Genomic DNA, 27,865 nt, shown 5'->3' on the forward strand with positions numbered 1-27,865 from the left:
TTGTATTCTCAAAGTGGCTACTGTGTAGTGCATATCATGATCTCTATAAGATGCCCTTTGGGTGTCTAGGACCCTAAACTCTTTGGGACAGCTTCCCAATCCAGGGGTTTAAAGAGTAGTGATGTCATGCCAGGGTTGTAATCCCCCTGGCCGCTGCCGTATTCCTCCACGGGGGCTTTCTTCTCACACAACAGAATGATTAATGCACAGCCTTCTATCCCTCTTGCTTTTGTTTCCTTAGTTGGCAAAAATGTGTAACCTGGGCATCAGGGCCCTGGCTGGGTTGTAGTAAGCCAACAGTTCTTTTGCTCTTCACTCACTAAAAATCAGTCATTTTTTTGGAGACAGTCTGCATGTAGTTTAATCCACAAGAGATATAACTGGTTTGAGTGCATGGGAGGAAACAGTCAATAACTAATAAAAGGAAATCAGCATTCCTCAAGTTGAGAGGTGCTAAGAAGTGCTATCTCTATTTGCTGTTGAAAATGAAATTGGTTATAACGTTAGGCTTTTATTGCTTGTATTTTTTTGTGTGTGTGTGTGGTATGCGGGCCTCTCACTGTCGTGGCCTCTCCCATTGCAGAGCACAGGCTCCGGACGCGCAGGCTCGGCGGCCATGGCTCACGGGCCCAGCCACTCCGCGGCATGTGGGATCTTCCCGGACCGGGGCACAAACCCGTGTCCCCTGCATCGGCAGGCGGACTCACAACCACTGCGCCACCAGGGAAGCCCTATTGCTTGTATTTTTGACCTGTCTCCTTCAAATTGCATGCTTTTTGGCTGCAGGGTTTTTACAGCAGCCTTTCTGCATCTTTAGCTTCCCACAAGGCCCAGTACTTATAAGATCTAAGGGGCAATATGAAGTGTCAGGGAAAATCTCACCTATCTGGGTCCTGTAGAGAAGGAGACAGACTTATTTTTTATCATTTATATGTTTAGACAGAAAGGTTTGGAAATATTTCTAAACTGTGTTGTGCATTACTTTACTTTTTAGGTAAAATCTGCTCTCCACAAATTACTTGTGGAGTAAAATTACAAATTATTTTGTGGTTCGAAATGGCCATTTTAAACATTGATTATTATACAATATTGCAGCATGGTAATGAGTCCAAGCTGTTGGGCTTAAGTTCTTCAGTTTGTATCTAAATATAGATCTTTGTGAAGTAAGAAACAAAAGTTATTTGATCCATAGTTTTTACAAGAATTAAGCGCCTGTGAGTAAGGAGGCAGGCAAATGGCTTCTAAGTTAATGTAGCAAAATCGCAAGTCAGAAAAGGATCTTTTTGATGACCATATGTTAATTCCCTTTTTTCTCTAGGATATCTCCTGGTTTGATGATAAGGAAAACAGCACAGGAGCCTTGACAACAATATTAGCCATAGATACAGCACAAATTCAAGGAGTATGTATATTGCTTTTATCTTTAATTTATTTATTTATTTTTTTTTTGGCTGCGTTGGGTCTTCGTTGCTGTGCGCGGGGCTACTCTTCATTGGGGTGCGTGGGCTTCTAATTTCGGTGCCTTCTCTTATTGCGGAGCATGGGCTTTAGGCTTGCGGGCTTCAGTAGCTGTGGGGGGCGGGCTCCAGAGCGCAGGCTCAGTAGTCGTGGCCGAGGGGCTTAGTTGCTCCACAGCATGTGGGAGCTTCCCGGATCAGGGTTCGAACCCATGTTCCCTGAATTGGCCGGCAGATTCTTAACCACTGTGCCACCAGGAAAGTCCCTGCTTTTATTTTTAAATGGTGTATGTATATGGTATGCATGCATGCATGTACACACATGTGTTTGTGCATATATGTGAGCTATGCTGAGATGACCCACATCATTAAGGAGACCAGATATGTCTCAGGGCTAACAGGGAGCTCGCAGTGAAAGATATAAAGAAGCCTTTCTGTTCTGGACATTTTTAACCAAAAATAAAGAAGATTTAGGACATGTAATAGGATAACCAGAGGACTAAAGAAGATACCAAGAATGAGTTAGAGAAAAGAGCTCAGAATTAAATAGTAAGATAAGAAAAAGTAACAAAATGAAAACACACACACGTAACTTAGAAGTTTTAATAAAAGAATGAAGTTTAGTTGTTCCTTCCCCCCAGAAAATAAAATCTTATTTAGCATAATATGTAACATGTTAAATTCATATGCATCTGGAAATGGTTCTGTGCTAGTTGTTATACAGATCAAGTTAAAGAGATATGTGTGATCATGACTGGTCACAATACGTATAAATAAAATTCATTTTTATGAACCGTATTCAAAATCAATGACAGAATGACCAGCATAATGTACGTACGTCAAAGTGACACTTAAATATTTATGGGGAGTAGAGTAGTGTGGAAGAGATGAAGAGTAATTTATTAGTTTTCTTCCAATTATTTTAATAAAATTAACCTGTATATTACAAGCAGGATTTCAACTATAATTGAGAAAAGGAATGCAAAACAAGATTTCCCACTTTTAAGTGAGGTAAAGTTTTTGATCTCTGTTAAAATAAGAACTCTACGAGAATTATAGACTTTCCTTTTTCCTTATCGTTCATGTGGGAGAAAAGGAAAGTCAATGATGCACCTCTGAATGACAGAAAAATCTTAAAAGTATTTTTTTGTTGGTTAGAAATACTGAAATGTTGATTACAGCATTGCTACCAGAGCAACAAATTGTCAACTGAAACAGCTCTTCAAAATTGTATTTTCTTTTGGAAGCTATTTCCACAGGACATGGCCACTATTCTAATTTTTGTAACTTTTGCAAGACTTCTTTGTTCAATATATACATATAAGGATAGATTTATATTACTAGAGAATAAAACAAGTTGGTTACAATTATGAATATTCACATGCTTCTGTATTGGTTTGGAAAACTAATTTTATGATGTAGAAAGAGCTCAAGAGGAAAGGGGGCATCATCTTCATCTCTTCCTGAAACTTTTTTTGATAATTTTGAAAACAAGACTCCAAATTTCACTAGATAGTATTTAAATTTTAAAGTAAGGGGGAGGAGCTGGATTGTACTTGTATAAGTGGGAAGAAAATGATGGATAAAATTTCACTTAATAGGTAACTAATGAGCATAGCATTAATCTTCCATAGCACAATAGAATCAGATAAATAACAACATCTGTGTTTAGAAATTCAATGGTTCACTACTTTTGGCAGAAGTATCAATCCCTATAATTCCCTTTGAATCCCCATTCTACAAAATTTGGTTTTTTTCCCTTTGCTGTGTGCACGTTTTTCTCTTACTACCTATCATCATTCAGATCTTTTAAGACTCCAGTGAAATAGGTATTCTTACTATAAGCTATACTTGATACGTGAGACATCTCTTTTAGTATTTACTTAAATGAAAAGAACAAATTAGTGCTAAAGACGAACATTACCCTCCAAATACCCATTAGTTGTTTCTAATACATAATGTTGTCTCTCATCAAGAAAAATTAATGGGAATATTTGTCAGTGTGATTCCTTATAAGCCTTTGACTAATACTATTTGAATCATTTGAAAATTTCCTGTTTCAGTTAGTAAATGTTGGTCTCATGATAACTTCTGGGCAAGTCAAATCATTTTCATTAAATAAGAAGTAGTAGCTAAACACTAGATGGGTGGAATACTGATGGCACATTTAAAGTTGAAGAATTTGGAAAGCATAGCAACCAAAGAAGGATTCCAAGAATAAGACTGTGTCTACTGGCATATAATTCACATAAACCCTTGCTTTGCCATATATAGGTAGGTTCATATCTAACTTGAATGGATTCTCTTTCTATCGAAGGAAGATTATTTACTAATCCTATTTGTCCACTATTTCTTTTATCACAAAGACACACCACACTAGAGATGAATCAGTAAACAATAATTTGGGGTCATATATCCTATCATATCAACTTAAGATATTTCCATCTCAGTTTCTTCATCATGTAATTTCAGTTACATGTTATTTTATCAAATGTATTAGGATGAATGTTTATAAACTAACCCTTTAATAACAGTAAATTTTATTCTGAAGCCCTTACTAATTACCAAAAATATAAACTCCTGGCTATTTTTAGATGTTCTGATACTTTGAGAGTCATGAGAAAAACATGTTAGTGAAATAAGGTTATAGGACAAAATGATTCCTGAAATAGTTGATTGAATACAACCAATTTAACTGGTATTATTTCAGCCCAAGGCAATGGCTTACTGCCAGTACATCTGTCAACAGACTATTTTCTGTGTAGTATGTAGTTTTATTAAAGGTATAAAGCCATTTTAAATTCTTTGGGAGACTGAATTTCACAAAGTTACAAAGTATTATTTCTGTATATTTTAGCAACCCCTTTTCAACAACCAGAAGTCTTACCTCACTTTTGTCCACATGAAAGTGTGTGACTGATGCCACAGTGTACACTTGATATACCAACAGACACAATGTTAGTTCCGAGAATTCTCATCAGAAATACAGTTACATTGCCCCAAGAAATAAAAATTTCCTTTATTAATTCCTAGAGCCCAGTGAATTGATTAGGTAGAGCTAGGGTATCATTACGTGGACAATGGTGACCTCACCTTTTGGGTTAACTTTTTGACATGGAAAGTGTATAAAACAGCTTAACATTACTTATAATTCAAACAATGTGAGTAGTCTTTGAAATCACTTTACCACAGTAGAAGGTTGGCATATAATTGCTGTTTTGCATTACAATTTTAGGTTGAATTAATTGAGACATTATCAAGTCTACAGCAAAAGCTAATATCCAAAACCATAGTGGTTAAAGGTGGTCCTTCCTATAAAAAAAAAAATTTCAATGTCAGCCCTGAACTCAAAACTTTGCAGTGAAACTTTACCACTGCTACGCCCTCAAACTGTTGTCTGGGAAGACAAGTCAAGAAATTCAGCTTCCACTTTTGACAAAAAAAGAAATAAAGATAGTAAGGTCTACAGGAGCAAATGAACTTCGCCACTGGTCCAATAATGTGTGATAAATTCATTTATTTTCCACAACATACTTGCTAATGAATAATAGGGTGAATAACAATAGGCCTTAAACACCTTACATTTTCACAAACTTTGTAATTTGACAACTAAACCTTTTTGTTTTTTCTGCTCTACAAATATTTTTGCCACCATCAGTTATAATACATCTTAGCAGATTACACTTCAGGTTATACTCATCTAGTTTATCTCTCAACTTCTTTGAAAATATTCTCACCTTCAGTTGTTCCACACAGACTATTCATAGCAGCTAATTTTAAAGTCACTTCAAACTCAGTATCGACTCCTCAAAAAAGCCAACAGTTGAGCAGTATCAGTAACATATGTCAACCCATCAAGAGCCAGGGAAAACTACTCAAAATGACCTATGTTGGTTTTCAGTTGATAATTGATATTGCTGTCGTTTTTCTCAACTTTTTGAGCAGTTCTTCTCATCAAAACGCTAATCATCTGATATTAGTTTATGCTTTCTGAACAGATTTCTTCCACTGTTGCAGTCAAACATGATTTAATTAACTCACTGTCTCTGAGTGACTTTCTTTGCTTAGCTAATAAATGAGCCACTCAGAAACTTACTTTAGATTCAGCCTTGTTTTCACTTTTTAGTTTTATGAAGAAATTCTGCTGTTATTCCTTTCTGTGTTATTTCCATTCCATTTGTTTCCCATTTCTAATTTTTATAAATGTTACTTTCCTGTGAAATAGGAATTTTGTGATGCGTGCTTAGTCTGCTAATGTCGACCTGTTTTGTATATTTTTAAGACTGTATAGTCTCATGGCATAATAAACACAGCACTGTGACATCTAATTAGAACACAAAGTGATCCACAGTCCATTGTGCCTTCCTTAAAAGCAGGACATCCAAAGTCCACTTTTCTCTTCCTTTCTTGTCTTTAGATGATGGGCATACAATGGTAATTTTTAAAACTAGGATGAAATATCACAGTACAGCAACACACAGGGCACTCAACATGCTGCCAAATTATATACAATGTCATCACAGTGAGCAGCAGTACAAAGCAAGGAGAGCGGCACATATGGTTTCTCTAGCAACCCCTCAACTCCATCATTATAGTCCTAAGACAGCTATAGTCAATAGGTAAACAAAGAGGCATGGCTGTGTTACAATAAAACTTTCTTTATGGATACTGACATTTGAATTTGTAGAATTTTTATGTGGGTCGTTTTCATTTATTTTCATTATCTCTTAACTTTTTGAATGTATGTTATACAATGATAATAACTTTTAACGTCATTGTCTGTCTGGGTGAGTTTCAACTGATTGATTTTTATGCTCATTATGAGTCGTTTTTGGTGCTTTTTGTCATACCTAGTAATTTTTGTGTAGATGCCACACATTGTGAATTTAGCATTTTGGGGTGCTGAATATTTTTGTATTTCTAGAAATATTCTTGTTTTGTTCTGGGATGCAGTTAAGTTACTTGGGAACAGTTTGATCTTGTGGGGGGTCTCGATTTTAAGATTTATTAAGCAGGACTGGAGCCAACAACTGAGGCAAGACCCTTCAATATACTCTACCCAATGACCAGTGAATCATGAGGTTATTCAGTCAGGCTGGTATGACCAAGCGTATGGTCTTGGTATGACTGGTATGACTAGCCCTCACACATGCATTGTTCAGTTGAATACTCAAGGAGGACCCTCTGCAGATATCCAGATTTCTCTTTTTGTATACCTCTCTCTTCTTCAGTGTTCTGTGCTACAAACTCTAGCTTCCTTGGCCTCTCCAGACTCAGCTTTGTCTACTCCACTTACGGAGTCTGTTAGGCTCTATCTCAGTTTACCTTTCCTATCCTGAAGCCTGGAAGCTCTTTTAAGGGGTAAACCGTGGCAAACATAGGGCTCACCTCGTTTGTTTCCCATTTCACCCTTGGTTGCCTTAGGTCTAGTATCTTGAAAACTATTGGTTCATATATTTTGTCTATTTTTTATTTGTTTCAGATGGGAGGACAAATCCATTCCCTCTCTTCATGTTAGCCAGAAGCAGAAATCCTGCTATATAGAATTTTATTTCTACAATTGCTTACTGAGTATCTTTCCATTTATTTCCTTATGGCAGCCATTCCTCTGGAACTTTCTTATCAAAGTTGTATGACCCACATTTAGCATAGTATTTGGACATAGTAGATACTCCATAAATAATTGTTATCTGTAGAACTATTTAATTATGACTTTCTGCTCTTGATTTCCAAGGAAAAATTCTATCTTCATGCACGTTGATAAAGAATCTAAAGAAGTTTAATTAAATTTCCTCTGATTGCAGTTCTAAATTCTTTCCAGAGCTACCCTATTTCTCTAGGTCTTTAAGGCAATTTTAAATTTTCTTTTAGTTCTTGTAGTATTTTTCAAGGCCAGATGTCTGTTGTTTTCTGTTAATTCTTCCTGGAACAGGAAAGATATATTCAGATCCTTCTTATCCTACTACCATCACCAAAAGGCAGGGTTTGTGGCCTGTCCATGGCTGCGTTGAGTGAATATTTCAGTAAGTTTCTGGTAGCTTAAACTAAAATGCCATTTAGAAAGGTATATGATCTTACTTTCAAGAAGCAGATTAGTACAAGAATGAATAAATCAAGCTTATTGAATAAGCAAGGTTATGCAAGTGCAAGTCACTTTATAGAAAGTTCTTATGTCCCAAACAAAAAGCTCAAATACAAGACCGTTCCATTAAAAATTTGGCAAGTTTACACTTGTATGTTTTTAGACATGAGGTTGGTTTGCATACTCCTTAGACTAATTTTAAGTGACTCTCAAATGTTCATCTGATGTGCCTCTGATAATTCCCTCTACCTCTTTTTCCAACATGCCGCATAATTTTATACTCAAAAACTACAATCCTCAGCATGCTTTCTGTCTTTACTTTTCCTGTTTTTCACCTTTTGACTTCATTTTCTTTTGATTTCCTGTAAAAAGCTGTAATCTTAAAGTAAATAGGATAAAAACAGAGGAAGGTGGTGAAAAAAGGAACTATATTATGGCCACATAATAGGAAATACCCAAACAGAAAAGAATAACTGTTCCCTGGATATGTTTTCCACTTTTGTTAATATAGATATCGTGCCAAAAACTGAGATCTGAAAAAGGAAAAGTCATTGACCTCAAAATAAGAAAGTACAAAGTGGAAATTAATGAATGTATAAAGGCCTAAAAACATAGCTATCAAGTAATTGATGGCAAGTAATTTCTTAGTAATATTTAGATAAATTTTACATTAAAAGAACAGTGACTATCTTATTCTTAACAAAACTTGATTGTAATTTTTAAAAATACTTCTATTTTACAGCAAAAAATATATATGTTTATGTGGCTGTAGGAGCATTCCATAGTTAATCTGATGTGGGGTGGGACCTTCAACAGTACAAGTACTTAAGTTCCACAGCCTCTTCATCCAGCTATCTGACCTATATAACTTTGAAACTCATGGTGAGGGTGGGAGGAGAGGAGCAAGTACAGTATATTGGTTTGTAAGGGCTGCCATAACGAAGTACCACAGACTGAGTGGCTTAAACAACAGGAATTTATTTCCTCATGGTTCTAGAGCTTAGAAGTCCAAGATCAGGGTGTTGGCATGGTTGGTTTCATTCTGAGTCCTCTCACCTTGACTTATAGTTTTCTTCGTGTTGTGTACTCACATTGTTTTTCTCTATGCAAGCATGTCTGCAACCAAATTTCCTTTTCTTATAAGGACACCAGTCATATTGGAGTAGGGCTCACCCTCAAAACCTCATTTTAATCTAATTACCTCTTTAAAGACCTTATCTCCAAATACAGTCACATTCTGAGGAACTGGGATTCAGGACCTCAACATATGAATTTGGGTGGGGGGGTGTAGAACCATTCAGTCCATAATATACAGCATCATTTATCTCTGCATCATCCTTAAACTCTCAAGAGGCAGAGTGTAAGCAAGTATTAGTACCAAATGACATTTTTATTTCAGCCTCATAGCTTAGAGTTAGTGTATAACGCCCTAAAGCATGTAAAATGGGTTACCTGTCTGAGTTTTCAGTATTTAGTGGTTTGTTTGGTGTTTGTTATTGTTATTTGTTTTTACTTTTTTGGGGTTTTCTTTGATAGTTCAGTGAAAAAATAGGAAAATAGTGGATCATTATCAGATGCAGTCTTGAAACTAAAACCACAAAAGTTTTTTAGGAATAAGTCAGAGCCCTGTGGAGAAAGAGGGCTTTTTATTGTTATTTTAATGATGATACTAATTTGGGGGATACTTCAGTGAATATTGATATCACCTTGTAGAGAAGCAATTTGACAATATCTATGAAGAATGTAAGAGTATATACCCTTTAACATATAACTCCACGCTAGGAATTTAACATTAGGAAATAAAAGATGAGCACAAATATTTTGCACAAAGATGTTCATTACATCTTTGCTTTTAATAGTGAAAAATTGGAAGCAATCGACTAGATATTTTTTGAAGACTATTTAGTGACCCAGGAAAAAGCTTGCTGTATAATGTAAAGAGATAAAAGCAGGATACAAAGCTGAATACACACAATAATCCTAATCTGAATGTGTGTATGTATTTATGTCTGGAAGGATGTAATTTTTAACATTATTTAGACCTTTTCCAATGGCCATGTTTTCATGATCAGAGCAAAACATATGTTTGAAAATGTGAATTGATATCTTGGTTGATTATAGCTGTGTTTCTAGGTAAATAGGTGTTTCATATTTTCATCACAGCATAAAGGAATTTAACATTTCAGTTTATTACTTAACATGTGTCCCACTGAAAGTTAATTCATAAGACATGCAGTTCTCGTAAAGCAGTTACGAAGATATTTCTACTTAATTTAAGATTTTTTTCCAAATTTCTTTTAAGTTACCTCATACCATGATGTTTCCAACTCCTTTTCTGTCTTGATATTGCCTCTTTAGACCTTTGCTGAGTGAAACCAAGTTATAAAGTGCAGAAAAGGGACCGCAAGATATCATATCCAAAGTATATACTTCAATGAATATCCTCAATCATTCCATTCAGCACTACTACAGTGTAGTGACTAAAAAGTACCGGCCCTTTTTCAGTGTAAGGGGAAGGGGCAGGGTTGGTTTTGGAGCCCACATATGGTAAGTTGGGCATCCATGTGAGGCAGCAGCCTCATGTGGGAAAGCCAAGCCAGAGAAGAGTGAGGAGGGTATGCATGCAGGGGAGAGACAGGGGTCATGATAGCAGATTGGTCACGATCTGCATGATAGCAGAGAGGTTGATCTAGGAACTCTGTTAAAGAAAATGGGAGCCAGGTTTCTCACTGTTGAAGAAGGGGATAACAAATATTAGAAGGGAGAAAGCTGGAAATAACCTTGTGTTTTTGGATTGGAACTGGAGGTATTGGTATGAACTCATGGATTTCAAGAAATGTAAATAGAGAAATAAATATAGATTTCAATATGTGCTTGCATCTATGCACACACGCACACACACACACACACACACACACACACACACACTCCCCAGTTCTATCTACTAACATTCCACTGATAATGAGTACAACTAGCACCATATATTGATTTTTTTTAATTAAAAAAATTTTTTTCTTCATATAGTAAGTCCTAAATAACATTCTCCACTAACAGGAACTAGAACTCCTTGGAGAAATGACAGATTTCAGGTGTAGGGCCTGGAAAATCTTTTTGTGCCAGAAAGTAAGAACATATTCAAAAATAATAGGAACATGTCAAAGGACAATATCAGACATAATATAGACAAATAAAACATAATGACCCCTTAGTAGTGGACATTTTTAAACTATAACTATTATTTAATCTCTAAGTATAAATTCAAAATAAAAATCTATGTATAAATCCTAAAAAAGAAAGCTTATCTTATTTTGCAAGAAACTATAATAGCAATTCTTGTAAATTTAAAATTAACTGACTTTTTTCCAAAATATGTCTGATTATAGGCAACGGGTTCAAGGGTTGGTGTCTTAACACAAAATGCAACTAACATGGGACTTTCAGTTATCATTTCCTTCATATATGGATGGGAGATGACACTCTTGATTCTGAGTACTGCTCCGGTACTTGCTCTGACAGGAATGATTGAAATGGCAGCAATGACTGGATTTGCCAACAAGGATAAGCAAGAACTTAAGCATGCTGGAAAGGTAAAATAAAGACTGTTGTTCCCATCATAACCTTTTAAGAGAAAATCAATAAGAGCTCCTATCCTTACAATACATAACTTCCTTTCTTAGGAATCTGTAAAGTGATGTATATGTATTGAAATTCATACAGATCAGTTTAAGATGGGGTGTAGATAATGTCATAGCAATAGGGTGCATAATTTAGAGCATAGGCTCTGGAGTCAAATTGGCTGAATTAGAATCCAGATTCTACCACTAACAAATGTGTGATCTGAGCAAGTTACATCAACCTTTCTGGACTTCAGTTTCTTCCTCTGTAAAGTGGAAATAAAATAGTATCCGCTTACAGATCTTTATGACTATTACAGAAAACACTTAGTCTTATTAGTATATGCAATAGTATCTGGAAAACAGTAAGCACTCAGTAATGTCAGCCATTATTACTGTTCCCAAATCGTGGGGGAATTTGTTAACATTGTGATTCTGCATTCTCTGATTATTGAATAATTGAATGTCTTGAATAATTCTGGGTATTTTATTTTTCAAAATAAAGAGGAAATATAATAGTTACTAAATTCAAGGCAAGGTACTGATATTGGTAGTGCTTTAGAGACAAGGACCATTTTTAAAATGATCAAAATGAACAATGTATTTACTTGGAAAATTTTTTGACATATATAAGTTTCTCAGAATCAATCATATTCATAAAAATAATCATTGTAGTACCGATTTAGAGAAACATTAGTAATGTAGTACCATAATATCTAAAAGTTGAAAGAGATGTCATTTGATCCGGCCACTCACCCAAAGTAGAAATCTCTTGTACAACATCCCTGTTGAGCGTATATCCATCTTTTTTTTTTTTTTTTTTGCGGTACGCGGGCCTCTCACTGTTGTGGCCTCTCCCGGTGCGGAGCACAGGCTCCGGATGCACAGGCTCAGCGGCCATGGCTCACGGGCCCAGCCGCTCCGTGGCATGTGGGATCTTCCTGGACCGGGGCACGAACCCATGTACCCTGCATCGGCAGGCGGACTCTCAACCACTGCGCCACCAGGGAAGCCCGCGTATATCCATCTTTTATCCACCCTTTTCTCCAGTGGCAGGCAGTGCATTACTTTCCCAGGCTGCTGCCTACACCTTAGATGGTAGGGAGTTCTTTTTTTTTTTTTTTTTTTTGGTGGCCTTCTATCCTTCTCTTCTTGGCTTTCATCTTGATTGAGGTCCAAAACCTGCTTCTCGTGACGCTATGAAGCTGCATCATGTAAATGCCAAGTCTTCTCTTGGTCACCCAGCCCCAACTCCTCTCATGATATAGTTTCAAAGATCTATATCACATTGGTGAAAGGCCTGAATATAAAGATGATTTTAATATCATATGGTCTGTATCATAGTGATTGTATCATATTATAAATAGCATGAATATTCATGAATAGGGATCCAACCAAGCACAGGACTCATAGAAATCTGGTTTTCATGACCCTTGGACTTTTCCACCTTTCCTGCACTAGATAAGGACCCTTGGAATGTCTGCTTGAGCAGTACAGACTGAACTACATAGCATATATTTGCTTCAGAAACACGGAAAAGTTGTTCAGCCCTCCGTGTGAGCAAATTATCACAATTTCCAAGTTAATCTGGCCGTAATTAATTATATTTTATTCATCTTAATTTTTATGTCATGAGCTTTAGTTGCTTATGTGCCATTTGATTTTTTTCCTTTTTGTATTATTAAAGTAACCTCAGAGTATACAATCAATAACTGCAATCAAATAAGCAATGTGTCCTTTCCCACTAGCTTTTCAATCAGTCACTTTACCAAACACCAAAACTTAGAATATGGACCAATAAAACATATTGGTCCTTCTTTGGTTGCATGTGTAGATTTGCAAAAATCATCAAATGTTTTATTTTTCAGGTTTTAAATGACCATATTAGTAAAAAATAAATAAAATGACCATATTAGTTTTTAAAAAGGACTATTTTCTAAGGTTCTGTTTTCAGTCCTTTCTTTATTGTGAAAAATGATCACAAGACTTTTTCATTCACTTCTTTTTGTTTTCCTCAAGATTTCAGCATTCTCATCGATTTTCCTCATGCACTACAAAATGTTACAGATGGAGATTTCTTTGAGTTCATTTTGAAATTATGAGAATTTAGAGCAGAATCCAGGTGTCCTGACCATGGTCTACATATCCAGTTCTCTCCCGTAACCCAAGTTCTCCTTCAAACAACCTTGGGTATCCACCTAGGTCTTCATCTGTCCCACAGTCCACTCTGCCAGCCTGGAAAGAGAATGTGGAAGCAGAAAGTTTCTCTTTCAAGTCAACAGGTGTTCTCATGTCCAAGAAGTTATTCTGAGCCAAAAGTCTCCTCCATTTTTGATCCCCCTTCTTTTTGAAAACTATATAACTATGAAGAAGCATTACATTTGAACTAAATATCTTTTTAAGTTCACAGACATCAACATGAAAAACAGCTATACAATATCTTATACAGAATTCAAAAGCCACACTCCATGTTACTTTACAGCAGTGTTCCTGAGAACTTTGGTTGCTATTTGCATTTCTGTGCTAGAATAAAATAATTATTTACTTGATTCTCTCTTCTGTCTTCTTCTTAAATCAGCTCATAATTCATAGGACAGCTCCTTTGCATAATTACATACGGACATAATGCTCACTAATGTTTGATCCCTCTGCTTATGGAACTAGTTTAAATAGAAACTCAATGAAGACTTAAAGAGGGCTAAATTTAGACCAGTGGACTAAATCTTTTCAAAAGGAATTTTCCTTGAGCTTATTATCCTAATATATTATTTTCCTGTCTTATTTTGGGGAAGGAAAAACAAGAAGCTAAGAAAACTCATCAGAAAAACTTACTGACTTAATGTACTTAATATGTCCCCGTTGTGACTGTAACTCACAACCAGAAGTTCAGCCATTACTAATTTTATTTCTCTATTTTATTATCTTGTTTTATAATATAGCAACCGAAACTGTGGAGAATATACGCACTACAGTGTCATTAACAAGAGAAAAAGCCTTCGGGCAAATGTATGAGGAGACGCTTCAGACTCAGCACAGGTGATTGTAGATGCATACTGACTGTGTTAACTATAGTTTGTTCCTATAAAGGCAGCACTCCTGGGTGACTCCAGTGGTTTGCCTGCCAACTCATTTGCTCTGGAATCTTTCCTGGTAATGGCATAGCGTAATTCCTTATATGACTCCACCAAGAGGAAACTAGAAAGAGCAGTTGAGAGCAAGCACATTTAGAATATATGTTTTAGGTCCTCCCACATTGCCATGAACTATAACAACGTGTGCATATTTTTCTTATTTCCATGAAACATGATTGAGGAAATAACATATTTAAGAAAGAAAATAATATTGCTTAGCCCTTTATATTGAATCTCTATAAAGAGTTCACATTTTAAAATGAATATATGCACAACAAATGTGATCAATTCTTTTAATTTTAAACTAGTCCTCCTTACCACATTTACTTAGTGATACTCTTTGTATTACTTTATCAGAAAGATAGCTTTGTACTCTTTTACACTCACGCTTGTGGTTGGTACCGCCATTTAATTCCCACTATTTTATTAGTGCAACATTAGGATAGAAAATATTTTTAAACCAAATCTCTTTAACTCTTTCCGTAACTATCCTTTCACAGACCTTGTCCATTCATTTGAAAACACATAGAGGCAGCTTTGTTACATTGAACTATAGAGCATATACCTATAAAGAAAATCATTATATTTATTGTTTTCTCTATAATAATTCTCAGTAGTTAAAAAGTCATTTTCTCGGGGCTTCCCTGGTGGCGCAGTGGTTGAGAGTCTGCTTGCCGATGCAGGGGACACGGGTTTGTGCCCCGGTCCCGGAAGATCCCACATGCCGCGGAGCGGCTGGGCCCGTGAGCCATGGCCACTGAGCCTGCGCGTCCGGAGCCTGTGCTCCGCAATGGGAGAGGCCACAACAGTGAGAGGCCCGCGTACCACAAAAAAAAAAAAAAAAAAAGTAAAAAAGTCATTTTCTCTTTAATAATTAGAAAAAGTGTATACCCCCTAAATGATAACATGTCTTACCTTCTGTATTCATTACTCTACGTTTATTTAAAGGACCTTACTATATACCTCATGCCCCATTATCTAGTAAATTTTGTGCATTTCACAATACCTTGAAGAAAGCACAGATCATTGGAATCTGTTACGCATTCAGCCATGTCTTTGTATATTTTGCCTATGCAGCGTGTTTTCGATTTGGAACTTATTTAATTCAAGCAGGACGAATGACCCCAGAGGACATGTTCAGGTAAGTTGGACAAATATATAAACCCTGTAAATGGGTTATGTACTTAAATTAACCAGAAAGATGTCTAGTTTAGAGTGTATTATCATTTAAATCATATATGTGCAAAAGACATGTTGGGGAAATTTTAAAATTTTTTGTTATTTAATATCTATTGATATAAGTGCAGTCAAGCTGGTAAAATACTGATATAACACAGGTACTCTGAGTTAAACTCCCAGATGAATTGCTTCCTACTTCAGTTTACTAGACCTGGGAATGTAGGGGTAAAATATGCCGTCTTGGGCTTCCCTGGTGGTGCAGTGGTTGAGAGTCCGCCTGCCGATGCAGGGGACACGGGTTCGTGCCCTGGTCCGGGAAGATCCCACATGCCGCGGAGCGGCTGGGCCCGTGAGCCATGGCCGCTGAGCCTGCGTGTCCGGAGCCTGTGCTCCGCAACGGGAGAGGCCGCAGCAGTGAGAGGCCCGCGTCCCGCAAAAAAAAAAAAAAAAAAAAGCCTTCTTGTTATCCATTGTCTTCCAAGGTGGAGATGGCTTTATCAAGTGTGACTGTAAATCAGTGAGGTAAGTTCCTTGCTAAGCAAATACTCCAGGAGAAACACATGTAAATGAGTATTTCTCTTCAGAAAAGTCACATTGAGAATTGATCATGGCATCCCAATGAGGCTGCCTCTTCCCAAAGCATTTGTTGGTGCTTCTATTTGGAACTCTGTTCACATAGTTATGAATTTCTTTACTTCACAGAAACACCTAAATTCAAATTCTGAAATTAGAAAAATTTATCTTGGGTATTAATTCTGAGCTTCTTAAGTCTCCCTAAAATGTCAGATTGTTACTAATCTGTATCATAAATGTCACTGCTAAATGTTTAGAGCTAGAGAAATCCATACAATATTTGACTCCAAAAAGTAACGTTATTTTCTTTTTAAGAAGCCCACCAAAACATACACATCAAAGCAAGGATCAGCCTCTTCAATATAATGACTTGGGAGGTTACACCTGTTTCAAGGATACTTCCATTTGGCAAAAAATGTCGGGAACTCCTCTTTGGGATTTACCTCTCAACACTCAGACACATTCTTTTGAATATCCTTATTGGTGGCACATATTTGTACTTTGAGGATATATTCAATTTGAAGAAATGACCAAAAGTCATTTGAAGCCAAATAATTTCAGAATAACTTGGAATAATTTTCAGTTCCTCTTCATGTGTTTGTTTGTTTGTTTGTTTATCTATCAAACATTAACTGAGTTCCCAGGAAGTTTCTTTGCTAGGCACTCAGAAGGAAAGCATCCACAGTTCACCAACCTAATATTTTTGAATCTGTGGGGCCACTTAGAGGTTTCATGAAGCAGATTTTCTTATAAAATGGAATATCTGTATGTAAAATGTCAACAGGAATCTTAGGCTCCCTGTTCTACCATGTTTTCCTACCCTCTAAAACAGTGTGCAGTACTGTCCGTGTGAACATATAAATCACAATTATGACATTTAGCCTTGGACTTCATTCTGATTACACAGACTAGTTTACAGAGATAAATTAGCAAGAAACCAAATGTAGAATCACCTAAATCACTTCATTCAGTTCACCAGCCTGCACTAAATTAGCAAGTTGTTTCTTTGGTTCTTATGAAATGCAGGCAATCACAAGCTTAAAATTTGATTGTATTCCAAAAGTTTGCTTGCAAGCCAATCGTTTGAAACTCAGAACATGTCTTCCTTACGTTGCTCTAAACTTTCTGCAGCCATCTTTAAATCCCCAGTGTCCCATTCCTTCATATAACTGTTCCTTGGTATTAGTAGAGAGCAAGCCAATTAAATATATTTATACTAATGTAGGATGTCTGATGATTTTATCAATTCTCACAGAAGAATTTTCATTTATAAAAGCAATTATAATCCCAGTTACTTTCTAATGAATTTAGCTGAAGATAGTGTAACAAAGCAATCAAGAGAGAATCACCTCATTTTCCCATCACCAAACTCACTAGGGTACCACTGACTCACCATGCCTGCCATCTCCATGCAAGAACTAAGGTCCTTGTCTGCAATAGGTTCCTGCAATCATCTCTTCACATCAGTTTCTGTCACTACTGTTTCTTTGCTTTATAATCACCTGTCATAAGAAAAAGAAATCTCTCCCATGACCTTAAGTCCCCTTCTGCCTACTTTCAATGTCTCTGTTCTCCTTTGCAGCAAAACAAATTCTAGAGTAGCCTATTCTTGTTATCTACACCTTTTCATCTCCAACCTCTCCTAAACTCATTCCAGGCAAGCCTTGATTCCCACCATTCCACTAGAAAGACTCATTATCAAGGTCACCACTGACCTCCATCTTGCCCACCCATGACCCATCCAGTGTCCGGTTTTCCCATCTCATTTAACTTGACCTCTCAGCAGCATTTTATACTCTCCTTCCTGAAACATTTTCTTCTCTAGGCTTTTTCTCCTTTGTTATTGGCCCCTCCTCCTCTATTTCCTTTATGGGCTCCTGATTTTCTACTGGGCCTCCACGTGTTGGGGGGCTTTAGAGTTCTCAGTGCTTTTCATCCACACACTCTAATTGGTAATTTCATCCAATCTAATGGTTTTTTAAATATTACCTGTATCTTGATGACTCCCTTCTGTGTATTTCCAACTCTGACCCCACTCCTAAATACCACATGCTTATCCAACTGCCTACTGGACATCTCCACTTAGGCATCTAATCATATCTTAATGTGTCCAGAACAGAATTTGAAGTTTTTCCTTCCCAAAGTGTCTCTTCTCCAAGACTTCTCCATCTTAATAAACAGCACCACCATCTATGCAGTTGCTCGGCCCAAAAATCTAAGAGTCATCCCTTATTTCTTCTCTTGCCTTCACCCACCACATACAGCACCAAGTCTTAACAGCTGTAACTCCAAAATACTTCTTACCATCTCTACCCATGTTACCTTCCGTTTTATCTCTTTGCCTGTCTTGACTGGACCACTGCAACTACCTGCTCACTGATGTCCCTGTACTCACTCTCTTGCTTCCCTGTAATCCATTCTCCACACGGTAGCTAGGCTAATCTTTTAAAACACAAATCCAATTCCATCAATTTACTAAAATACTGTAATGAATTCCCATTGAAATTTGAATAAAACCAAATTCCTTACTCTGACCTGAAAGCTCTACACATTTGGGCCTCTGCCTTCCTTTCTAACCTCATCTACCATTGTCTTTTTTTGTGATCTGCACATCAGACCCCTACTTGCATTTCTGTCCCTGGAACTCTCAGTGTTTTTGCACTTGCTCTTTCCTCTGTCTGGAATAATCATTCAGTTCTTTACTGGGCTGCCTCTTTCTCACCATCCAAGCCTCTGCTCCTAAGTCCACTCCTCAGAGGGACTTTTGCTGATGGCTCAAAGTAGTCCTCTTAGCCCTTCTCCTCATCACTCTCTATCCCATTACCATGGTTTAGTTTGTGTATAGCACTTACCACTATGTGAAATTATCTTTTTTGTTTCCAGATTTATTGAGTGCATAGACTGTAAGCTCAGTCAGAGCAGAGCTTAGCCTGTTTTGGTCACTGATGTTTCCCTAGAGCCAAAAACAAGAGCTTGGAACATCATAGGCACGCAATAAATATTCACTGAATAAAAGACTGAACCAAAAATAAAGGGAGAGACTTGGAGTGGTGCATAATTAAGCAGTCCAGTCATTCCTGGAAACGTATTCCCAGATTCAACTTTTCCACATCACTCCTGTTTTTTACAGATTCTTCTCTTTTTCTTCCCTTCTACATCCAAGTGCTTTGGCATAAGGACTGGGTGTAAGTCAAAGACAGCCATTTATAGAAAAGTAGAATGTTTGTAGCTGGGAGTCTACTTCTCCATACTGAGATTTGTTTAGATTAAAACTAAGCAAAGAATTTTCTTAGTTAAAGAATGATACAACTTCAAAATCATGCAATCACTATCATGCCTGCAAATGACATCAGGCAGGACATTTCTTGAATGGGGCCTCTCCAGGCTGCCAACAATTCTGTTTCACATGATAATCACTATAACACCAAACGTGATTGAGTCCTTACTTAGTATTAAGGATTTGTAATACATTTTCTGCTTAATCTTCTCCACTACCCTGTGAAATACTGTGATTCCCATTGACAGATGGGGAAAATTAACACTCAAGGAAGTTACCTAACTTGCCCAAAGTCAGTTAATCAGCAAGTGGCAGAGCACAGATTCAAGTTCATGACTCAAGATGCTAGGGGCTTTGCTTAGTTGACATTTATTTTTATTAATTATTATTACTAATTCTGTGACAAACTTTCATAGAACCTTTCTATAAAATTATTGTTTTTTTTAAAAATTCTTGTGTAGTTTTCCAAACATTTAAATATCCAGAGCTGGGCTGATTCTTACCACAAATGGAACAAGTAACTTGCTTAATATTAGTTTATGACCCTAAAATATAGAAGAATCAAAAGGCCCCCATACAAAAATTCCTCCTCCTGCTGGACTACCACACATCCTGAATTTTTTTTTCATTAAATTCATTGAAAAGGGTCATTTCTGGAGTCGTAAGAATTTTAGCTGTCAGAACATATGTAGGACTGTTAACATGAGAGCAACGATTAATGAACATTAATCACACTGGTATTTCCTAGTGCCCTGAGGGAAGGAAGAAACAAGGAGCTATCTGAGCTTGGACCACGAGTATCATTTTTGATTTGAGCTTCATTCAACCAGACTACAAACAAAGTAAGGATACCCATACTTTTATAGTATGGACAAAGAAGAGAGGCTCTGGGAAATATGGGTATGGGGCTGTGCAAAATGTGAACAGATGAGATTTGTCTTCAATAGCAAAATCTTCAGTTTTCTTAGAGACCCAAAGTGGTCCCCAGCTACCATAAACATATCACAAGTGTCCCTTTAGACACACTAAACTACACCTGGCCTAAAGGACTCTGTACCTTCCAGAATCTAAGGACAGAGACAGCTTTCTATATAATCAGCTAATTGAATGGAAGATTTTACAAAGAAAACTCTCTCCTACTAGAACCCTCCTTACATGAAAAGAACTTTGTGCCATTCTCTAAATCAATGGTTTCCCAACTCATCAATCGAGGAGCTGGTTAAACATGCAGATACCTGGAGCTCACCCTACAGATCTAACCCAGAGATCTGTAGATCTCTGGTGTAGGGCCAGGAAACTACGTTTTACCAAACATCCCAGACTGTTCTGAGGCACAGGACCTGAAGATCACTCTTTAAAAAATATGAGCATAGGGACTGAATTCCAGGCTGCTCTCCACAGCTACTTGAAACCTCAGGGTTTTCTTTTGGCCATTACCAGAAACTTTTCTAGAATTATATAAGAACTGGGGAAGTCATATTTTAGTTTATTGTATAAAATAAAGATGCTTTATTCACTGTATAAAATGTGAATGTATTTTCATGATTTATAGCTACCAGGATGGATAAGCTGTCTCTCTTTCAGAAATGACAGTGTGCCTTATAGAAGGAGATGCACAACGGGAGTTTTAACAGCAGAATCCCTTGATGTGCTCATAAAGTTACGTTATCAGCAAAGCTACTTAACCAAAACCTTAGCTTTTTCTTCTAAAAAAATAGGCAACATACATTTCTTATGGTAGAAACTGTCTCCATCCATCTCTATTATTGTAGAAGTTTCTCTGAAATGAGCATTTTTTAAAAGGTGGTAACATTTTCCCTCTGCTGCCTTGCAGCCAATGCATAGGCATTCAGAAAATCTCTTACTTACGTTCTCATACACATACGTGTAGTAAAAATCTCCCCTTCTGCTTCTGTTAGCCGTAGCAACACTTTGGATTTACTTCAGTCTAAATGTACAGACTTTGAGAAATACAACATAAGTTTATTTTCTCCCATCTGAATTTTAGTGCCTTTAGGTTAGTTTCTAGCTAACTTGCCTTTTGCAGTATAGTCCAGAAACCATTAGTGTTCCAGCAGAGGTTTCTGTTATTCTCCATACTCCCACGTCAGAACTTTCCTCTCTCTGTTTCTTCCTTCTTTGCTACGCATATTAGCAGGAAGCTAAGTAGAGCAGATGGGTAAGAAAGAATCAAGTCATGACAGCCTTCAGTACAGTAATTATAAAAGCCACAGCTTTGAAAACTGCCTGATAAGCAGAGAGCCAAGCAGCTTATGTGTTGTGGCCTAGTCCTCCAAAAATCCAAATGCAGTTCTTGACAGGAAATCATATTGAACTTTGAATATTTAATGTGGTTATTGGCCAAAAGAACAATAGGTGGGTTTTCAGTAAATATTAATAGTAGGTTAACACCTTGGAATAAAAAGGGATAGAAAGCAAGCTAGGTCTCCACCATCATCTTTGCTCTGGTAGGCCAGGCAGCCGTGGAACTGTGTTAACATAATTAGGAAAACAACCTTAGTTAGCCAAAACAAGGAAAACAGGAAAGTCTTCTTTGTGTTCATTGCCATGGCAGCCACCCAGCTTCTGCCAGCTCCTCCCCAGAGATTATGCAGAGGTTAGGAGGAAAAGATAAGGAGATCAGATAGAGGGATCAACCATTGAAGGGATCTAAAGGAGACAAATCAAGGGGGATTTGCTATCTAGGGTCCTCTGAAGATTCTAAAATGGGAAACAAGTGGTAACAAACCCCAACATGCAGGGAGAGACAGTTCAGGTCAGCTTTCCACTAGAAGGAGCACTGTGTAAGGGAAAACAGTTAACAAGGAGGTTCAAGTACCAGTCCTACAGTTTCATAGCTATGTGATTCTGGGCAAATTACTTATTTCTCTGAGATAAAGAGTCTCCTTATTTATTAAAAAGTGATGTGTGTGCCTTACTCCTAGGTGATCAAATGGTAACATGTATACAAAAACATTCTGTAAAACCCAAAGTACCAAATAAATATAAGTTGTATATTTTCTCTCTCCCTTCTGTTGAGAAAGGGATTTATGGTGAAAAGAAAAGGATCTTTGTACTGTTATATGGATGTTAGGGGGAAAGAGTATGAGTATGGGAATAATTGTAATGGCCACCCCTGTGAGGAAAGATACTCTATCTTCCAATCAAAAAAAAGAAACTTACTGAGTGGGGACTTCAGAAGTTGTGGTGTGACCTGCTATGCTAATCTACATCCATAGAAATGTGAGAACTTACTTTCCAACAGAAAGTGTCCCACTAACTTTCAGTTCTATGAGAGGAATAACAATAACTTAAACACTTAATGAGCTCTATACTGAACACTTTATATTATTAATGTATTTAATTCTCACAACAACCCCATAAGATGTAGATGGTCTTGTTATCTCCAACTGTCAGTAAGGAAGCAGAAGCACAAAGAACATGCACAGGGTCACAGAACTAGCAAATAAATGATGGAGTTTGGATGTAGTCCCAGTGATCTGGCTTCAGAGTCCAGTCTCTGAACTGCCCAGTATACTTCCTCTTAGAATAAGTCACCAAAGGTATACAAGCTGGATATGGGAGCAGAGTTAAGGGGAGACAAATAGACCTGAACCAGTAACTATGCTGGGTATTTCTATTTGGATCAATTGTATTAAAATTAGGATTATTCATTTCTATGCTTTTTTACGTTGTTCCCAGCCAAAAGATCCTTTAAAAGTTCTAATTCGGGCTTCTCTGGTGGCGTGGTGGTTAAGAATCCGCCTGCCAATGCAGGAGACACGGGTTCGAGCCCTGGTCCGGGAAGATCCCACATGCCGTGGAGGAACTAATAAGCCCGTGTACCGCAACTACTGAGCCTGTGCTCTAGAGCCTGCGAGCCACGACTAATGAAGCCCGCACGCCTAGAACCCATGCTCCGCAACAAGAGAAGCCACAGCAATGAGAAGACCGCATACCACAATGAAGAGTAGTAGCCCCTGCTCGCTGCAACTAGAGAAAGCCCACGCGCAGCAGTGAAGACCCAATGCAGCCAAAAATAAATAAATAAAATAAATACATTTATTTAAAAAAAAATTCTAATTCTATTTCAGCAGCAATGATGGGCAAGGGGATTTCCCCACTGCTTGAAAATGCTTGGAAGGATCATTGTAGCAATGGTGCAGTGACAACGGCCCCATGAACCCATGAAGAATCCATAAAACTAGGAAAGAAGAAGCCTAGCACGTGAAAACCCTCTCCAGACCTCTTCCTGCTCAATATTCTCTTTCCTCAACCCCAGCCAACCTGGAGGTTTTTGCTATAAATTCAGTAAAGCAGTATAAACTCAGTGTAAATCCATATAAGGATAAACTATAGATAAGATTTCTTCTTCCATGGACAATTTAAATTAAGAAAGTTGTAGAAGTTAAATTTTAGGTTTTTTAATTCCTGCTTTACATATTTATGGTTCAAGAATTGTTTCAACGTGAAAATCATTTCTGAACGGTGGAATGTTTCTTGTAATCTTATTTGGGCATGAAGGGGCTATATAAGCATTTATGATAGGTTAATACTTTGACAAATGTGTTGTTAGTGACTTTAAAACATTCATCATTATAGCAAATCATTCCTCTTTGTATATCCCAAATGGGTGAAATTCCCAAGACCAACATTGGCATGGGAAGTCGGCCTGAACATTTCTCTGGAGTAAGCTCTTGGCTCAGATGCCTCCAGGAGGTTGGACCAATTTGAAGGATCTGGTTTAACTCTCTCATGGAGTTAGAGCACTGGTTATTGTGCAATAAATACTTTCTAAGTGGAAGTGAAATGCAACTTAGTTCACTCTAGCTAATTGGGCCAGACTAGGTTAGGACAGATTCTATAGCAGACCAGCTTTGGCCTCTTTATAAAGAACCCACCTGGGGAAAAAGTATAAAGGAGATTAATGTCCCTGACTCAACCCCCAGATAGTCCCATCACCACAAAGTTAGGTTCCTCAATGTAATCCTCATCAACGTCAACCCCCATCCCACTTAGCCTCCCCTCAACATATACACAATAAAGACAGCATCAGGGCTTTTAGGTGGTACTCTCCCTTCTCTACTAAAACTTTTCTTCTTGCTCTATTGTGCATCCTTTGGATCATTTACCTCTCACAGAAACAAGTTCTCCCTTCTACCCTTCTCAGTAAATTTCATTTTATGGGAGACCTAACAAAGACATCAGCCTTTGTACATTTATGCCAAATGATTAAATTGACTTTTAATGACACAAATTTTACGACAGGTAGATATTTTGGCACATCTCAAATCAGAGGAAAATGGTATTTTCTTAGTTGTTCTGAGAAGCCTCCATCCCTGTGGGACTAGAATCCAGGTCTCCTGACTCATAATCCAATTCTCTTCCCATCTTACCTGCTGACTCTTGGATCAGACTGAGGCTGGAGTCTGATTCAGCCTGTTTTTTTTTCCTTGCATTAAAAAAAAAAAAAACCTCTGATGTGTAACCTAAATTCAATAACCACTTCTGATATTTATAGCTGAGTATTAAGTATTTTGAATGGCATTTTGAGCTCTAAATAATTTTACTAAATATTAGTACTAAAACTGCCTTGACATCACAGAACTAGTGGCTACAAAATTTTAGCGTCTCACATCCCAGTAAACTGGTTTTATATTTTATACTGTGTTTGACATTTGTAAAGACAACAAGATTCAAGATCTGAGGTCTGTGTCACTGAAGAGATTGCATCAAAATCCAGCGCTTAGTAGGTCCCATCTCTGAAGAAATTCACAAGGAGACCAGTGTGTTTACCTTGCTGTGATCTAGCAGAGCAAACAAACAACTGGGTTCTGTGATGTCTTTTTACTGCCTAATGTTTAAATATTGCCAGTGAAACGGAATTATACCTTTAGCTCTGCCACTGAGATGCATTATTTTTCATTCTAGTAATATGTTTTCATGGCTAAAATGAAAAAGGAAATGAGAGGAAAATATTTAACCATGGCCACATGATATGCCACATTTCTGTGAACAATCTGTGTGCTTCCAAACATCGTTTGCACACTTACCATTTTATAATTAACATATTTTAAGACTGAGATCATAATCTATAGCAGACCAAAGATCAAAGCTCTTCTTCCAGCCTGGCTAAGGTATATTTTAGTCAGATATTGTTTTGAGGACCTTAACAAAGTACAATCTCCATGCTTTGCTCTCTTTAAATCATGTAGCACTTCAGACAGATAACCAATCATCTGACATCAGTTATCTGTTCTAACTACATTATATGCAAAAAAAGAAAAAAAAACATTCATATCTACTGTGTAAATTCAGATCTCACTACTGGTGACACATTCTTCCTATTGTTAGTTGAATTCTCTGTTAAATCTCCAAGCAGATGAGCCTTATATCAAGGAGGCTAAGAAGTTTTATATTCATTAGTTAGAGCCTTTGAGCTATCTTTCTAATTGGAAAAGAAATTTTTAAGATTACCTGAGCTCCAAAGGTTATTTTGGTGTACAAGGTAAGGGATGATCACTATGTGGTAGAAAATTACAAAAGAGATACCATTGTTAGGCCTTCAGCATTGATGGTATTGTCTGGGCCAAAAGATTATATTCCAGTGCCTGATTTTTCCTTTGCTTTTACAGCTCTTGTTTGAAAACAGACCTAATTGAGATTCAAATGCTTTATATTTTGATAGAGTTTTTACTGCAGTTGCATATGGAGCTATGGCCATTGGAGAAACACTTGTTTTGGCACCTGAATATTCGAGAGCCAAATCTGGGGCTGCACATCTGTTTGCTTTGTTGGAAAAGAAACCAACTATAGACAGCTATAGTCAAGAATGGAAAAAACCCGTAAGCACAACTCTGATTTTAAATGTCCACTTATTATTAATTGTCTATATGCATGCTCTCTAAATAGAGACTTAAATGAAGGCATTATCTGATAACTGCAAAAGAGAGTGCTATAAAGAATTAAAAGCTTGTATAAATAATTGTTACGGCTACAAAGGGAGAAAGGGGGTCTTAATCAAATTTTCACCTCTGTTACTAAAATGTACAGACTTTATATTTAAAAATATGTGCTTCTGGTTTATTTATTTGCCTGATGCCGTGAGAATATTCTGGAACAAATGATTGATTTATATATTTCATTTTACTTAGACTGCAAAAGTTTTAGTCTGGGATAAAGATTTGCATTAGGATTTATTCATTTTTTGCCTCTGGTAACATATGCAAAGTAAATAGTGCCCTGCAACTTCAGATGCCATTTTTCATGGGAAATATATCTGCAAACGAAAGAGAGAAAAAGGGAACTATATTTATTAAATTATTAAATATTAAAACACATGCACATATTTAGTCACAAACTCTAAAAGACTGTGAATATTAAAAGGGAAGCAATAGGAAGATTGTATAATTTCAAAATAAGCCTCTCAGTAGTAGTCTTATACATTAAACATATATTCAATTTTTCTAGACATTTTAAATTTAAAAGAATAGCTATTAGGTATATACTTAAAAGAAAATTTTCATTTAAAAGTATTTCCCTCTAGAATTTTAACAGTAGATTTATATGTACGATAGCTTAAAATAGTACATTATCACTAGAACTTCATAATTATTAAAAGGAATCCTGGTTGTTAGAAACAAAAAGATCATGAAATTCTCAAAATAGAATATTCTAAGATACATTATTGTCAAAATAAGATTTTATACTTGTCTTTTGGAAAGTAAAGTATGTAGGAAACTTTTTTAATCTTAGAATTTAGATATTTAATAATATTACTACTCATTTCTTTCTAAACATTACAATAGAGGGATTGAGCATCTCATTGATAAATGTCCTCATAGAACTGTATACAAGACATAGAATGTGGAAATGTTCCTTATAAAGCCTACAAAATTGTTATTTAATCTTTATTTTATTTAATATATGAATACTTATAAATATCAGTCCCTATGCTTTAAAAAAGTTAAAGTCTGATAAAACAAAATTGGCAAATATTGATAGTTATTGAAGCTGGGAGATAGGCATATAGCAGTCTGTTACATATTATTCTCTCTACTTTTATAGAAGTTTGAAATATTCCATAACAAAATGTTTAAAATAGTAGGAATAAATTTTTAAACGTATTAAGTCTAGAAATTTAGAACATCTCTCTATGCCTTTCCAAAAGGCACCAGAGCATACACAGAAATAATTGCACTCTCATTATTCTGCAGTATCCTGAGGTTATTTTAAAAACTTTTTTTTCACAAATAATATTCATGTGTTGTAGTGGGCAAAACAAAAAGCATTGAATAAGCTTAAAATAAGCTACTACTATAACTTAATATTTTGGCATATATCCTTCCAGGATATATTTTTTCTAATTCTAGACCTCTTAACCATATGTTAACATTTCTTTCCTTTGACAACAGAATAATTTCATTGTCAAACAGTTTTTGGTACTCCTCCCCTCCACCTACCCCCGCCTCCTACCTATATACTGGGCGTGGAATATGCTGAGCATGACTATTAAACCTGACTACTTAAAATGCAGTTGATTGAGGGCAAAC

At 36.7% G+C, this 27,865-nt stretch overlaps 1 protein-coding gene across 1 annotated transcript in view; it reads left to right on the forward strand.

Moving 5' to 3' along the window:
- ABCB5 (ATP binding cassette subfamily B member 5) overlaps positions 1–27,865 on the forward strand; it is a 113,979-nt gene that overhangs the window by 75,217 nt on the left and 10,897 nt on the right. Inside the window, 5 exon segments of the mRNA XM_027101338.1 lie at positions 1,319–1,402; positions 10,923–11,126; positions 14,089–14,195; positions 15,267–15,425; positions 26,002–26,158. Of these exon segments, the coding sequence (XP_026957139.1) occupies positions 1,319–1,402; positions 10,923–11,126; positions 14,089–14,195; positions 15,267–15,425; positions 26,002–26,158 (711 nt within the window).

The sequence above is a fragment of the Aethalodelphis obliquidens genome, unplaced genomic scaffold (assembly GCF_003676395.1).
Source record: "Aethalodelphis obliquidens isolate GAN/ISIS:26980383/991018 unplaced genomic scaffold, ASM367639v1 scaffold5, whole genome shotgun sequence".
Lineage (NCBI taxonomy): Eukaryota > Metazoa > Chordata > Mammalia > Artiodactyla > Delphinidae > Aethalodelphis > Aethalodelphis obliquidens.